This window comes from Lycorma delicatula, chromosome 10, assembly GCF_047948215.1.
Source record: "Lycorma delicatula isolate Av1 chromosome 10, ASM4794821v1, whole genome shotgun sequence".
Classification (NCBI taxonomy): Eukaryota; Metazoa; Arthropoda; class Insecta; order Hemiptera; family Fulgoridae; genus Lycorma; species Lycorma delicatula.
Window position 1 is genome coordinate 86,389,573 of NC_134464.1, and position 17,036 is coordinate 86,406,608.

At 28.7% G+C, this 17,036-nt stretch overlaps 2 protein-coding genes across 4 annotated transcripts in view; one reads left to right on the forward strand and one right to left on the reverse strand.

Moving 5' to 3' along the window:
* LOC142331106 (UDP-glucosyltransferase 2-like) overlaps window positions 1–17,036 on the forward strand; it is a 166,527-nt gene that overhangs the window by 137,919 nt on the left and 11,572 nt on the right. The window lies entirely within an intron of this gene.
* LOC142331107 (sensory neuron membrane protein 1-like) overlaps window positions 8,922–17,036 on the reverse strand; it is a 99,717-nt gene continuing 91,602 nt past the window's right edge. Inside the window, exons 9-10 of one of the 3 annotated variants that reach the window (XM_075376777.1) lie at window positions 16,227–16,436; window positions 8,922–10,935 (exon numbers count right to left, since the gene is read on the reverse strand). In XM_075376777.1, the coding sequence (XP_075232892.1) occupies window positions 10,894–10,935; window positions 16,227–16,436 (252 nt within the window). In that variant the 3' untranslated portion in view covers window positions 8,922–10,893. Of the gene's footprint in view, window positions 10,936–16,158; window positions 16,437–17,036 lie in introns of all 3 variants that reach the window. The other 2 variants (XM_075376778.1, XM_075376779.1) reach the window with 2 other exon arrangements.

Here is a 17,036-nt window from a genome sequence, read left to right on the forward strand (position 1 = left end):
ACAATACACCCAAACACCATGCTGCTGGAACTGTGAAGCGTACAGTTGCATACAATGATTTTTGTTTCTTTCTAAAAAACTGGGGGATGGCTACTGACATTAAGCTTAAGGACTTACGAATTATATATTGTACAAGTATAAAGCCGCCACTTTACGCTACTACAGCATATCTAAATTTCAATGAAATTGATCTAGTAGTATTGGAGATTTTTGAGCTAAATACTTTACACCTAGGCCTGTCTCTACCAGAACCTGTCTCAACGAAGGTTTATATATATATATATATATATATATATACCACGTGATTAAAAAGGTACTTCATAACTTTAAAAGCATATAAAAATTTACTTAAATAACTTGCAGATTCGGTTAGTCTCACTTTATAGAAAAACACATCAAGTTTGCCACCCAACATTCACTTTCGTTCCACATGGCTTTCATTTGTAATGTTACATACATCCTACCTGAAGTCGATTTCATTCCAGGTTCTACCCAGCAAGTTGGGCATAACCTCTACAGCTGCGGCGTTAATCCACAGTCTCAGGTCAACAAGATCAGCAGGCAAAGGTTTTTAATGAAACTGCACAAGAAAAAAATCTAGCGGGATCAAATCTGGGAAACGAGGTATTCATGCAACTGGACTTCCACAGTCAATCCACCGACCTCTGGGAATCGAATATTAAGAAACTCTCAAACTTCTAGGCAATAATGAGGTGTCCCCAGTCTTGTTGATAGTGGTTACTTGGTCATCATCGTCTGACTGAGGAATTAGAAAACTTTGAAGCATGACCAGATAAACGATATAATTTACAGTTGTCTCCTGGAAGAAGAATTGACTGTTTTGTTTAGAAAAAGAACCTGTTTCAACGAAGGTTTGGTGCCAAGAGTAAATTTTATTCCTGATAGGAGGTTCCCTCTCCTACTCTCCGCGAAAATTACGTTGAACTGCAGTTGCTCACTGCAAATCGTGTAAACAAAACACACAGCGAGTACGTTCAGCACCAGTAAATGTATCCATTTTTAACAACACTGGTGACTACGCTGAATCAAAACTTGATTCAAAAAAAAAAACCGTGAATCAAAACTTGATTTGTTTTGCTAAGAAATGAGATCTTGATCGTTTCTCTAAGTTATCTTAATAAATTTTTATATGGTTTTAAAGTTGTGAAATCCATTTGAGGTACGCGTATTAAATTACATATACACATTCTTAAAAGTACATAAAATTCTATTTCATTAATAACTTCTGATATTTTTTCTATGTTTTTTTTTTTTATTGAATTATTAAATATATATATATATATATATATATATATATATATATATAGAGAGAGAGAGAGAGAGAGAGTGAGAGAGAGATAGAGGTTACAATATATTACAGAGGTTAATAATTCTATATATATATAAATTTTAAAAAAGTTAGAAAAAAAAGGAGATGAAGTCCGATTCGAACCGATCAGCCTTCCTCTTGTAAAATTTAAATATTTCAATAACTAAAATTTCATTTGGTTATAACTCTGGTACCAATGAAAAAACAAGTACCACTTATGATATTTAGTATTATGATATTAAAAATATAAATGATATTCCTTATCATTAAATAAATATAAATATAAAAATAAATGAAATATAAATATAAATGATATTGCTTATGATATTTTGATATATCGTTGAAAAGATCTCAATGAGGACTTATTGCAGTTAAGAAAAAATCCAAAATCCTAATTTTTTTTAATTTCCAGCTCTATTGGATACTTTTGGTTCAGTCTATTGTAATCAAAAGGGGAGGTGCACAACTAGATGTTACAACAATCCCAAATCCTAAATATCAACTTCCTACGGCGAATCGTTTTTGAGTTATGCGAGATACATTCGTACGTACAGACGTCACGTCGATACTAATCAAAATGGATATTTCGTTGAAATCTGAAAACCAAAATTTTTCACAATCAGAATGCTTCCTTTACTTCGTACAAGGAAGTAATAAGGAAATCCGATTTTAAGCGAATGGTATTCTCTTACTCCTCATACCTCGTAAAACGTAAAGAAAATTACTTTCATCCCCTACTCCCACCATGCGACCGAAAGTAATATCGTACTTTTCTTCGAAAAGTCGGTAACAAATTAGATATAAAAATCGAATTAATTTTAAACAGCTTTTGTTGAAATTTTTAAGTTTCCAGTAGAGTATTCAACATTACTTTTTGATCACAATAGAAGCAAAAGTCATGAAAAATAATTAATCGTTCTTTTTTTTGTCAATGCGGATTTTCTCTAGTGGAGGATAATGTAATGTGTAAATGTATAAATTAAGTAAGTAGGTTACGAGTCCCTCATTTAATATATAACCATACAAAGAAAAAAGAAAATATATATATATATATATATATATATATATATAAAACCATAAATTTTAACTGAACATAATAGACGGAAAATTCAGAAGAAAATTATAATACGATTTTTTACAAATACTTTAGGGAATCATGAAATACTAAATGAACAGTATAACTCAATCTAATTAATTTTTTTTTTTACTAATTAAACACTTCGTTTAATTACTCATATCAATTATTTCGTTTTAATTAGAATTTTGCAAATCCAACCTATTACTAATTTCTATTTCTTTTACTTATATTAATAACTTTGTTTAACTATCTTTTTTACTGAATTAATCTAAAGCAAATGCTACGTAAAACAGCATAAAAAATTTGTCTTTCACTCTAAAATTTTTTTAAACCAAACGAAGAGCAAGATATCTACACAGATATAGAAAGTCTTTTTTTTCGACAAAAATATTTCAAATAACGCTTGTTCCGATCCTAGTTGAGCCAGCTAGTGCTGCGCTCTCGTATCTACTACCGCTGGCCTGCGAGTCAGTTTCATACTTCCACTCGAGTGAAGAATCCTGTCCGGGGCTGTCATGCATTCTCTTAGTCTAATGTGACTTGTTTTGTATAATATTTTAATTGTGACAAAATTAAATTCAACTACCTAGATGAACATGATTTCATCCGAATACCAATACAGTCCATACTAGCTCTAAAGACTTAACAACGCTTATGAATAGAATTCATTGAGTTTTAATGACTTATTTTACAATTTTATTAAAAGCAGAAACGTTAGTACACAGAGTAAACATCTAACTTCAATATTCTAAGTCTATTTCAATATTCCAATTGCCACCATCTACGAAAGAGAATTTGATATGTTTGTATAAAGAAAATTATTTTCATCTCCTACACCCACCATGCGACTGAAAGTAATTTCGTATTTTTCTTCGAAAAGTCGGTAACAAATTAGATATAAAAATCGAATTAATTCTAAACAGCGTTTGTTGAATTTTTTTAAGTTTCCAGTAGAGTATTCAACATTACTTTGTATAACAAACATAAGTTTGTATATGTTTTGTATAAAGATTAAAAGGACCATTTATTTATTTTTTGTTTAACCTCCGGGACCACCGTTAGTTATTGCTTCAGAGGATGAGATGAATCATTTTTAACGTGTGAAAATGCCATGCTTGACCGGGATTCGAACCCGGGACCTCCGGATGAAAGACCGAGACGCTACCACTCGCGCCACGGAGGCCGGCAAGAAGAATCGTATTGGGATTAATATTCATTCTGTCATCGATCTCATGACCTCTCGTATTAAGTTCCTCTTAAGAATTCAAATCTTTAAATAAAACTTGATGTTATACTGATATAAAATATATCAAATATTTTTTAGGTCAATAATCATACTTTTAGAAGCAAAAGACGATTTTTATGTTTTTAAGGGGTAAATAAGTAATTAGTTATAATATAAAAATAAAAGAAAAATCAACCTTACTAACAATTTATATTATGTCTATTGCTCTTTCGGTCATTCGACCATTCTTAGGAGAGAAATTTTTTTCTTAATTTAAAACATTAAAATAAAAAAGTAAATTAAAAAAATTATAAAATATTAAAATTATAATAACTGGTCCTCGTTGTATAAAGGTAATTACGTAAGTTACATAAGAAATGTCTTAGTTGCTACGAATAGAAAAAAAAAACAATTTTTGACAGTTTTATGCAAACGTTTTTGCATACATATATATACGTATGTATGTTGGGCTGTATTTGGACTTAGAACTCTGAATCCTGTTCACTTACGATACATCGTTGAAAAGTTTTCAATGAATGCCTATTACTGTAGTTAAAAATAAGTCCAAAATCCAAATTTTTAGGATTTTGCGCTTTTTTGGACACCTATGGTCCAGTCGATTGCAATCAAAAGCGGACGTGCACAACTAGATATTACAACAGTCCTAAATCCAAAATTTCAACATCCTATGGCTAATCGTTTTTGAGGTATGCGAGATACATTCGTGCAGACGTCACTCCGAAACTAGTCAAAATGGATTCAGGAATGGTCAAAATGGATATCTCCGTTGAAATCTGAAAACCGCAATTTTTAGCGATCACAATACTTCCTTTACTTCGTATACGGAAGTAAAAAGAAAAGTAAAAAGAACTTAAGAAACATAATTTTCATTAACTAAATGTCTGTTCTGTTTGTAATTCGTACACAAATTGTTCAAGCGTAGGTTCTTGCTAAATTTTACTCGTGCATACCTTTAATTAAAATAATTAAATATATTCATGTAAAGTTCAGAAACGATTTGTTTAATTGGGGTACAACTAACAAAACATTCCCTTGATTTCTACCCTGACGGTAAAATAAGAGATTACTGAAAATCATTCGGCACCGATTTTTGGCCAAAATTGGTATGTTATTTGTTTTTAACCTGAAAAAATTGCTTCCAGAACTGTATCAAATTTATTTTTGAATAACTTATTTAAAGACAATAAAATTGGATAAGAAATATATTACATTTTTACGTTTTTCTTGAATTTACTTAATTAAATTTTCATTAAACAAATTTGTACCGAATTTAATTCCCAGAAAATTATCTCGTAAGTTATTTATCTCGTAAAATCAATTACATACAGAAAACGTTTAAAAGAAGGTAGAAAAATATTATAATTTTAAATCAAAACAAAATGATTTTTTTATTGTTTCAGAATAATTGTAGAATTACCAGTTAAAATAAATGAAAAAAAAATTGCAACCTACAGGTGCATAATTAGTAAAAATTACCTTTTTAACGTTTACCACAGCGCTTCGCTCGATTTAAAATCCGTTGGGTACTTCACTGTATAGTATCAGGATTGTTTAGTATAACTTTAGAGGCGTTGTAAAAATTCTCATTACTAAATATTTTCTTGTATCGGTAAATCTTTCTTGATTTCACGACTCGCCCGCCCTTAACGTACTTCCATTAGGAGATAAGTAAACAAAATTTATGTCGACGTATTTTTCGTTAGATAACTGAAAATACTGTGATATTTATTTCTGTAAGCTTATAAATGATTAAAATAAAATATTCAAAATTTAATATAAATCACACTATTTTTTCTCGTGTATGACGTCTGACAATTTTTTTGTGCTCAGTTGCTTGTTCTTTTTTTTCCATTTAATTTTATTGTTCTCAATACTCTTTTTTTTTCTTTTTTTAATTTCCGGGACCACCGTTAGGTATTGCTTCAGAGGGATGAGCTAGATGATTTTTAGCGTGTGAAAATGCCATGCTTTACCGGGATTCGAACCCGGGACCTCTGGATGAAAGGCCGAGACGCTAACACTCGCGCCAAGGAGGCGCGATTTTTCTCAATTCCTACGCAATATTTACTTTTAACTTTTTTGTTCTTAACAGTTAATTCTCGAATTGTTTGTACTTTGTTACATTTAGATATCATTTATTTGTTATACGTTTTATTGTATTGTACTGTTTCAATTTTTCGTTATTGACTTCGGAGATATCACTTGATTTCCCTCCATTACTTCATTATTAACTGTACAATTTACTTATAATATCATTGTTCAGGAAAATGATTGTAAATAAAGCAATTTAAAAAAAAATTAATGGCCGATCAGCTGATAAATAATTTTATAAATTATTTACTTTTAAATATGAAAGAATTCAAATTTCTTTTTTAATGCAATTTGATTTTAAAGACTGCAACTGAACAAGTATTTTAATTAATTTTTTTATAATGGCTTATCTATTTAAAGGAATTCTTTCTTAAATTTTTCTGCAATATCAGAAATATCTTTATTCTAGTTCATTCTTGCAAATTTTCCTGCAAAGTTTTTATTTTTTGTTTTAAATAAAATTCAATCTTTTAAATTTTGGTTAACGAGATTTTTTTAATTGATTTTATTTTGAAAAAAAATCGTTAAATAATTTGTTATTTGTTTATTGAAAATTAAAAACTTAATTTTACGACAAATTTAAAAATATATATTTTCAAATTCAATTTTTGGGATTAATTTTTTTCGAAAAAATTACAATTCTGGAATAAATTTTGTCTGTAATCTTGCCACAAAAATTTCAGAATATTCTCATTTTATCTTTGCCGTAAATATACCTAAAATACCTGTATTAAATGAAAAGTATGGTGATCACGACAAAAATGGGGTATCTAATTATTCAAATTTTAACGTTTTAGGATCCAGCTAGTTTATCTAAAAAAAAAAATATGCATGCATGTGCGTAAGCTGTACGTATGAGTGTCGCACTGCTTTATCACACCAATTTTCTTCAGATTTGGCTCATTAAAAATGAATTATGTATTATTATCGTTAATAAAAAAATTATTATCTAAATAATTTTTATTTATTTTTATTTTACAATTGTGTAATTTTCGGGTTTTTAACAGAAATCTTTATCAGTAAATGTTTTTACAAATTTTTCACATCACCAAACAAGAATTTCGTTTTTGCTTACATTAAATAAGTACTTTTCTGACAATATACTGTTTCTAAATAAAATTCAAATTTTTCTAACTTTTCTTTGTTTTATTCAATTTATCTTACACAATTTTGTCCAAAATTAAATTCTCATTAAGTTTTTTTTAAAAGTTTTATATGTTTATTTATGTGTAACATAAAAACAATGTTTTTTTAACCCCCAATTTATAAGTTTCCACCTCATATTTCTCAACAATTACTGCAGATACTGTTATGGGATCTACTTTATTAGATTTTTCAAGTTAAAAACCATATAATTTTTTTTCCACTTAATTATATTCATAAAAATTTCAGTACGAACTCATTTCATCGGGGTACCTGAGCGAAATCATTCATTATTTAACTTACAAAGCATTTTAGAACGTATCTAAAATAACATATGCTCTTAACAACAGCATTTTATTTTGCTCTTTTATTAATGCAAAATAAATATCTTGTTTTTTATGATTTACATTTACATAAAATATCAGTCTAGCGACAAACAAAAATTGACTAATTTATAATATAACTCAGCAAAATATGATTAAATAATGTTTATTATGTTATTTATATGAACTTTTTCCATTATTTTCACGAGTAGAATAGGTTATGAAAGTCCCGGGAGAATTTCGTGATACACTTTGTGTACGACTATCAAGAAATACCCGTAATTTTTTGATTATATACCCAGGGGACCTAAAATGCTGAGAAGTTTTTTGACCATTTTCTTGGTCTTATTTTAGCGTTTATTCAAATGTTATATATATATAGAAAAAACTTAAAAAACTTAATTTGCTTAACTTTATTTGCTTAAAAAACTTAAGCAAATTTGTTAAGAACCTATGAATTTTTAGAAAAATCTTTCTTAAAGATTATTCCCTACTACTAAAAAAATACATTTTGTTTCGTTTTTTGACCGTATCTCTTAATTTTTATTATTAATATCGGAGAAAATTATGCAATACTTTGCATGACTTTTTTCATTAGCAATAAAACAAATCGTTGATCTACGGTTAATCAAACGTTTTCTATAATCTTAATTAGTGAAATACGACTGCAAAATTTAGCAGGAATGGTGTGGAACAAGATTGTATATGTACAGAGCAATATACATTCATTTTTGTTCATCTAGTGTACCGTGGTAAATTTTGTTTGATAATTACAATTTATAATACAATTAATAATTATAATTTTTTTAAACGTTTTTTTATTATTTTTAACAATAAAATTTATTACAATATTAACTATAATAACAAACATAATTTTTATTTTAAATAAATTTAAATATATTTTTCACATAAATATCGTACAGAAATAAATAGTAGTCATACATAAATGTTTAGTACTATATCTATATATTTAATAAAAATATAAAATAACAGTTATATAAGAATTCTAAAAAATATACATTTAAAAATCTATATAAATAAAATTTTAATTACAACATTTATTTAGAGATCTTTAAACATTAAATTCAAAAATTATTTTACCAACAACAATAATAATAATAATAATAAATAAAATATATTTGTTATAAATATTATATAAAAATAAATTATAATAAATCTAAATATCTAAAAATTATTCGTTACAGTTATTATTATTATTTATATTTTATCAATGTTATTCAAATATTGGCGTGTTTTATTATGCTTTAATTTATTCACTAAAACAAAAAAATAATACAAAATATTAAACATAAAATAATTTTCCTTTATATTTAATGAGAAAAATATTTGTTTAATTTTTTCCACATTTTTACATTTTTAATGGTTCTTATTTGTTGTTAGTTATAATTGTTGTTCTGAAATATATATTAATACGCTATACTAACAGAAATTTATTTTATTTTGCTTTTGTTTTAAAAAAAAATTTACCAATTTTTATCATGCTATAAATTTCACTTAACACATCGGATAATAAAATAATAGTAAATTTATTTATTTTGCTAAAATAAATGTAGCTATTTAATTATTCTTTTTGTGAAGATTTGTGTAAAAATTAGCATGAAATTGGTTGTAACTTTCTTTCATATTACTTTTATTTAAATATGTTATGGTATGTGGTATGCAACAACATTCATGATGACATCAAGAAGGTGTTTGGTATACCAATAACTCTCTCATGATTAATACCTAAAAAACCAATTTTATTCCATTTGGAGCACGTATGGATACTTTAACCGATATGATAAGATTAGAATCAGCATATCGATAGCTGAGGTCTACAATGCAGCTGAGGTTATTACAATAAGAAGTACAGATTCTTTGAAATTCTTAAGTAGTATATGGACAGTAACCTGAAGTGGTAGAAATACATAAGCTCAATACTGCAAGACTAAGAAAAACGGGTTACTTAATTTTAGATGTGAATGTAAGCAGTTCACTTACGATCTATTTATGAATTGTTTCATTCAGTCTTAAATTACGGGCTAATAACTTGGGAAACGTATATAATAATGCATTAAAACCACTTCAGACGTTACAGAGTAAGGTATTGAAAATGATTTTCTGTAAAAATATTAGGTATAGTACAAGCACATTATGTGATGAAAGTGAAATAGCAAATGTACCAAATCAATATATAATTGCTTTTATTTCGGATTATAGTTTAATTATGACTTTTATTAATAAACAAGTGTATATTCTAATCGATGTAAAAATTATTGTTTTCCTTTTCTTTATATGAAAAGGAAAACAATAATTTTTTTTATGGTCGTTAATGAATTATTATATTTAATTAAAATAAATATAATCCAAGAACAGTTACGATCAAGATTATATACAAGCTTAAAAGAGTTTCTACTAGCAGTTCGGACGCCTTTGGCTGTGAATTAAATGTAATATTCTGTTATATATCTCTCTCCAATAAAAATGATAGTGCGTTTATTTGTTTGCTGCTTGTGCGTTCACATTTTTATTTTGAATGAAGGGCTTCCATCTAGCGAAAAAAGTGAACAATTTTATAATAAATTGTATTGTGTATTATAAAACAGTACGTTATTTACATTAACATTCATTATACTTAGTATTTTTTTACATTTTGTTAAAAAACTATTGTAGACGTAAGTTTTTGAAATTTAAAAAAAAAAGTATAAAAGCACCATGATTCTTGATACGTATAATATATAAATATATTAATCATTTTACTTGATAGTATTATCGTCACCACGGCAAAAGAAATATAATAAAGTAAAATTACTAATCTTTTTTTTTATTTAATGAATATTTGTAAAATACCTAATATTCTCACGAACATAAGGTTATGAACGCGTCGAGGATCCAGGGGACAGAGCCCCCAGTCTAAACAGTTGGGCGAGTGAAGCGAGCCCTGGACTGTTTAGTTTGTACATATGTAATACTCAGATTTATCCAACCCAGAAAAAATGGAGACAATTTTTACAAACTATATAGAAGGATAAATTGTTGAATGATTCATAAAATAATTCAGCAGTTTAAAAATTGTAAAGAGCACAAAATTAATAAAGAATTACATAATAAAAAAAAATTGAATCGAATATAAATATTAATATTACAATTTAACTATGAAAAGTTGGGATTTTTTTATTAATATAAATAAATTCGTTTAAAATGAAACTATAAAAATAAAATTTAGAAAAGATTTTTGAAAAAGGTTTATACATTTAATTAAAAATATCTCTAAAATATTTCTCAAACGCTTTTTCTTATTAAAAAAAAATTCTTTAAGAAAATGAATTTCTATTGGTTACGTGTTTTCAGTTTATTCAAATAAAGCTTGGAAAAAAAATTTAGATCCGTTCTGACAATTGAAAATCAGTTTAAGGTTATCATTAAGCCACCTTACAAACTTACCCTTTACTGAATTTGTTCGTGTAGCTTTATGATTGATTTAGGGGGAAAATTCATTATTTTAATATTTTATATTATTTAAAAATTAGGATAGATACTCATTAGGAAATAATGTAAATAAACTTTTATTTATACATAACATATCAGTCTAGTAACAAATAACAATTAACTAATTTATAATATAACTCGGCAAAACATTTTCAAATATGTTTATCTATATAAATATATCTTTTTTAATATTTTAATCGCTTATTGGTGGTCCAGAATGATGAACATCAATATACTGAAACATAAAAGAGGACCGTTTTGAAGAATTTATAAAAAAAAATCTTTATTATTATTATTGCTATTATTTTAATTTATAAATTATTGTATTATTTTGTTTTACCTAATAGATTATATTATAAACTTTATTCTTTAAAAATCGTTAATCAATCTATTGATCTAAAACTTGGAATTGGTTTAAAAATTTTAATTATATTTTTTTACAAATTACGAAAAATTTCTCCATTAAATATATGCAATAAATTTTTTAAAAAATATTACAATTGTAATAAAAATTTACAATATATGATCTTTTCAACTATTTAACGTCTTTTACTTTAAACTAGGAAATAAAATAGAGTTGTTAGGGATTGTTAACTTAGTATTAAAATAAATAACTAAAAAAAAAAAAAAAAAAAAAAAAAAAAATAGTTTTCTAGATTAAGATCCTTTGTCCCGAATGAGGTTTAGGATCGGTTTTAATAGTTTTCATTCATTTACTTTTGACACATCTTAAACAATTTTATTAATAAGTAATTATCTTTTATTTTACGATAGGATATTAATAAGGGAAATTATATTACAAAATAAGATGAAAGTGAAGAAAGAAAGAATTTATTTACTACTAAGAAAGGAAATGTAAAATAAGACAGAGAAATAATTTATCACTGCATTTGTTAAATTAATATAAAGATGTTGTTTTAATATCATTAGATTCTTTGCATAAAGTTTTTTCCTGGAATTTATATTGACTAAAATGTACGTTATTCATTTTTCAAGCCGAAGTTCTACTGCGAAAAAAAATAACTGTAGCATTATTCAACATAATGAACAATGGAATGGTTTTAATTTTTTTCTTATACTGTAAAAAATTGTTTTATATAGCGATAACAAGTTTATATTCATAAATAATTGAATAATTATTATAAAGCTAATTATTTTTATCTTTTTCAACAACCACAAGCTATAGGTGACATATGACAAAATGAACAACACATGAAAAATTAATTTATACAATAAATAATATTTAAAATGAAATAATAATAGATAAAGGCAGTAAAAGATATATGACACTATAAGAATAAATAAGGAATAGGAGAGGGACAGGTTCGTTTCAGGAAAAGGAAAGGAACCAGAGATTCCATTTGCCTACTAAGGATAGTTGGAGAGAGATATGTAGAAAGAGCAAAAAGGAACGACTGCGTTTCATAAATTTAAGAAGGTAGAGTAAAACAGAAGAAAATAATGGAGATTCATAAAGAATAAAGGAGAATGGAAAAAGATAATAGATTAATTAAAGAATTATAAAGGTGATAAACAGCAGGAATGAAGGAAAATAAGAATATGATTGATTGAATGGGTCATGTCAAGGTGTCAATGAAAGATGCAGCTGTTCACCAACATTGTTCAGTAATTACATTGAAGATATGATAAAGAATATATTTGAAGAAAGAAAAAAAGGAATAAGTATAGGATGATAAAAGAGGAGGTGCTTTTTTTTTTTTTTTTTTTTTTTTTTAAGGTGAATAATTATTTTTCTTACATTTTCTGTACCAATCAATTTTCTTTCTTTATGAAAAATTTGGTTAATGTTTTTTTAATAAACTAAAATAAAGTTAATTTTTTTTCTATTTGAATTCCATAAAAAAAAAATAAATAAATAAATATTCAAGCTAGCTAGACAGAATGGTTTTTTTCTTATATCATTTTTAAAGATTTTGTTGTTTAAAAATTCTCAGTAGAGTTTGCATACAAACATTTCTTTAACTTATTGCAAGTAGTACAAAATCTATTTTATTTACTCCTAATTACACTCAATAAAATTATTTGTTATGATGAAAATTAATTATTTTTGAACTTGCTGTTATTTGGTTATAGTATTGTAATTTTAGAAAGATATGACTTATATTATAACGTCAGAAAAACATTTTTTAAAGTTTATGTTTGGAGCATAGCTTTATATGGAACTGAAAATTTGACGATCGAAGTACCTGAGAAGAAAAGATTAGAAGCTTTTGAAATGCGGTGCTATAAGAGAATGTTAAAAGTCAGATGGGTGAATAAAGTGACAAATGATGAGGTGCTTCGTCAAATTGATGAAAAAATAAGCATTTGGAAGAAATGCCAAAATGAAATGACTAGCACTAGATAGGGAATCTTGGAGATTTGCATCAAACCAGTTAAATAACTGAAGACAAAAATAAAATCTTTTATCTTATCTTGTGTCATTTTGTTTTTATCTGATTTTATCTTATTTTGGTTTTGTTTTATCTTATCTTTTATATTTGTGTGTTATACTATATAGTGTAGGTAATTTAGAGCTAGGTAGGTCTCAATAATGATAAATTGTTTTGTAGGATGAACCCCCTAACCATACCTTTGGTATAAGAGCTTAAATAAATTAATAAGAAATAGATTGGAGGCAATGCTAAATGTATTAGTGCATTAATTACTAACTCCAGCACGCGTCTCAAAACGTTGCTTACCTTCGGGAAAATAACTAATTTAAATAATTGACAAAGCAACTAAATAGAAACAAACAACTAACCTAATTGCTTTTGCTCCTTTTGGGAATTTAACAAATATGAGCTTGTGACTACATGAGTAACTTTCTTTTCTTAAGCTTACTAGGTGGCTGACATCAATCCTGGAAATATACGACATATGCGTTAGTTGTAATCCCTTAGCCGTTGCTAAGGATGGTCTAGGCTTGGTGAGAAAGGTGCCGAAATACTGGGGAAGCTAACGGGGTTGCAGGGTTCCTTTTTAGACGAAGGACGACGGTGTTGTGAGACGGAAAAAGGCCAAGAAGGAACCCAAGTCGGTGACGCGAAAAGGTTGTGATGCGAAAGGAGGGGGTGACTTTGCCCAGCTTTTCCGAGATGGGAGGCAGAGTGTCAGAGAGAATCTTGCTGCATATATTCTGTCGGTAAGGAAGGACAGGAACGAAGAGGTGGAGGTATGAATCGTGGAAAGCAAAGGCCGAAAGGATAACCTCAAAAAGAGGGCAGGGGATAGCGGGATTCGTGGTGGTGGATAGGACCAGAAAGGGAAGGTCGGTCCCGGTCCACGTGAAGGACCTCGACCTCGAAACAACTAAGGAAGAGGTGGCTATTGCTGAACACAAGGAACTGGTGACGGTGATGGAGCTGCGTGTGACATCTCTCCAACCTGCGAATGGGAGCACGCAGAATACCACCGTGGTGCTCCCATAGCAGCAGTCTAGTCGGCTGGTCCAGCGGCTGCGGAGTTTGGTTGGCTGGCAATCGTGTAGGGTGAAGACAAGGCAAGAAGAGGAGACCTGCTTCCGCTGCTGGGAGCTTGGGCACCGGGCGGCGGGATGTAGGGGGCCGGATAGATAGAGGTTTTGTCACGCAGATGTCTTCTAGACTAAACGAAAATTACTAAAATCCCTATTACCAAAGTACCTAAATCGACAGGGCTCGTACAGCGCCATTAAACTCGCTCTGAAAAGACGCTCTTTCTGAAGCATTTAGATGTCAAAGTGTTGTATCGGAGAAGTGTAGTAACTTGACAAGCAATAAAGAAAGGCATATTTAAATTTTCATCTCCTAATAATTTTTGTGAACTGCTAAAATCCGACCTTGACTTACGAGTCGCAGAATAATTAACGAATCAAGGAGGCCGGATAGGTCCAAGCGCTGTTACAATTTTGGTGGAGAAGGTCACTTCAGGGCCTTCTGCTCGGAACCATCGAGGTACGTGGCCTGTGGCACCAACGGTCACCGGATGGGCAGTGCTCTGTGTAGTACGGTTGCCCGTACTTATTGATGACCTACAGACGAGGATGGGGTCGTGTCGAACACAGGAGATCGGGAAGATGATGGACATCCCTCTGTGGAGCCGTCGATTGTCCGCGCTTGCGTGGTGGGATGATGAGACACGAGGACTCCTGATCCTCTCCGCTATAAGACCGGTCCCGGTGGGGATCTCCGGCTGTGGTGTCCCTACTTGAGGCAGCCAATTAATTAAAAGATCGAGACCGGGCTTCTAGGGGGGGGGGGGGAACGGTATAACCGAATCTGGCTTAGCTCCGTTCTAGAGCTCAGTTCTAGAGGCGAAGGCACTTCCCAGAACTGTGTTAATGCTTAGGTGCGAGTCCGTTTCTGGGAGGTGGAAGGAAAAACATATTCTGATAATAATATATTTGTAGTTCGTAGTCAAATATTTTAGAAGGAATACTTAAAGAACCGTTATATACTTAATTAATATTATAATAATACGTAAAGGGTTAGGTGTATTAATAATGCGTAATAAATTTAAAAAAACAATTAAATAATCTTTTAAAAATGTTATCTGATGTTACTTTAAATTTTTTTCTTATTTTTTTAAGTATATATATATATATATATATACACAAACACACACGTTATTTTATCCTTTTAAAATCATGCCAAACTATGAAATGTTATATAAAAGCGTAGAGTTCTCCTCATGATTTCTACGTATTTCACCGAAAATCTCATACTCTTTAAAAATTAAAAAAAACGTTAAAATTATTTGTTTAAAAATTTAAAAAACCAACCTGTGATTCATTGTTAATATATAATGGAAGCATTTTAGTTGAAGATGATTACACGACTTTTAAACTTATCTCACTCTACTCTCTTATCCGTTCCAGTGATATTTTTTTTAATTTTAAAAGAATCATAAAACTGCTTAAATTTAACTGTTTAAGATTGAAATATGTTAGATCAATAGGCTTATCGGATATCTAAGGATCTTGTGAGCTCATAAATCGATTTCAACCCATATGTATGTCACTAACGTTTACAATGGTTTTATTATTATTTACTGATATTACATCCATTAATTTTAGAATTTATTTTTAAAAAATTTCTTTTTTAACATGATTTTAATATTGCTACATTAAAATTATTTTAATATTAAAATATTATGATTTTAAAAGATAAATACATTAACAACAAACACAATTCTAAAATTTACAACTGTATTATCTAACACAAAAATTTTAGTATATAATTTTCGGTTACGTATACATCTAATGATATTAAGTACAACAAAATGTTTAACAAAATAAATATTGTTACGATTTAATTTTTATAAACATTTAATGTTTAAAATAATTTACTATAGGTGCCAATTAAATAATTTAAAAGAACATATTTTTTATTTAAAATAATTTGTAAAATAAAATATTTCTATGTTGATAATTGTTTTTTTTTTAATAATTTTATTATTAGATAAATATTATATATACCTTAAAATATCTTCATATAATTAAATAAAGTACGTTGTTTTAATTTAATATCTCGGTATGTCCGATACCTGAACTCCACTTGGTGGTTTTTCAGTGACAGGAGGAGCTGGTTCTCTTGAAATCTCTACATTACTCCTTTGCGTATACAAATAAATAGCGCCACCTATAGATGCTAAACCTAATATTAAAAGTATCCATCTGCTTACACCGACAATTCGCATTGTACGAAATAATTTACCGTCCAACATATCAACAAAATCTTGATCTAATTCCAAACCCTATAAAAAGAAAAAAATAATTTTTTCAGTTTTTATTATTTAAATAAATATGAGAAAACCTTAAGAGTTATATTCGAAAAAGTATACGAGGTGTGTGAGAAAAGTAATGAGACTGAATTTTTACTTACCAAAGTTTTTTATTTTTTTCAAACAACAATATTATCTCCTTCGAAGTAGTTCCCTTGGGCATCTATACACCGGCGGAATCGTTGTTTCCACACCTTGTAGCTGCGCTGGAAAGCTTAAACTGGTAGGGCTTTTAACTGGTCGGTCACGGTCTTTTGAATGTTCTCCAGAGTTCCAAAATGACGTTCTTTTAAGATATGTTTGAATTTCGGGAAAAAGAAAATTTCACAAGGACTCAAATCAGGTGAATAGGGGGATTGAGGAACCGTAGGAATGCGTTTTAAGGTAAAAAATTCCGTGATGGAAATGGCCGTGTGACACGGAGCATTTTCATGATGAAGCATCCATTTGTCTGCAATGTCTGGTCTCACGCGAATTACTCTTTTCCTGAGCCTTTCAAGGAGACCTTTGTAAAACACTTGGTTGACAGTTTGTCCTGGAGGAACAAATTCTTTATGCACGATACCACTACTG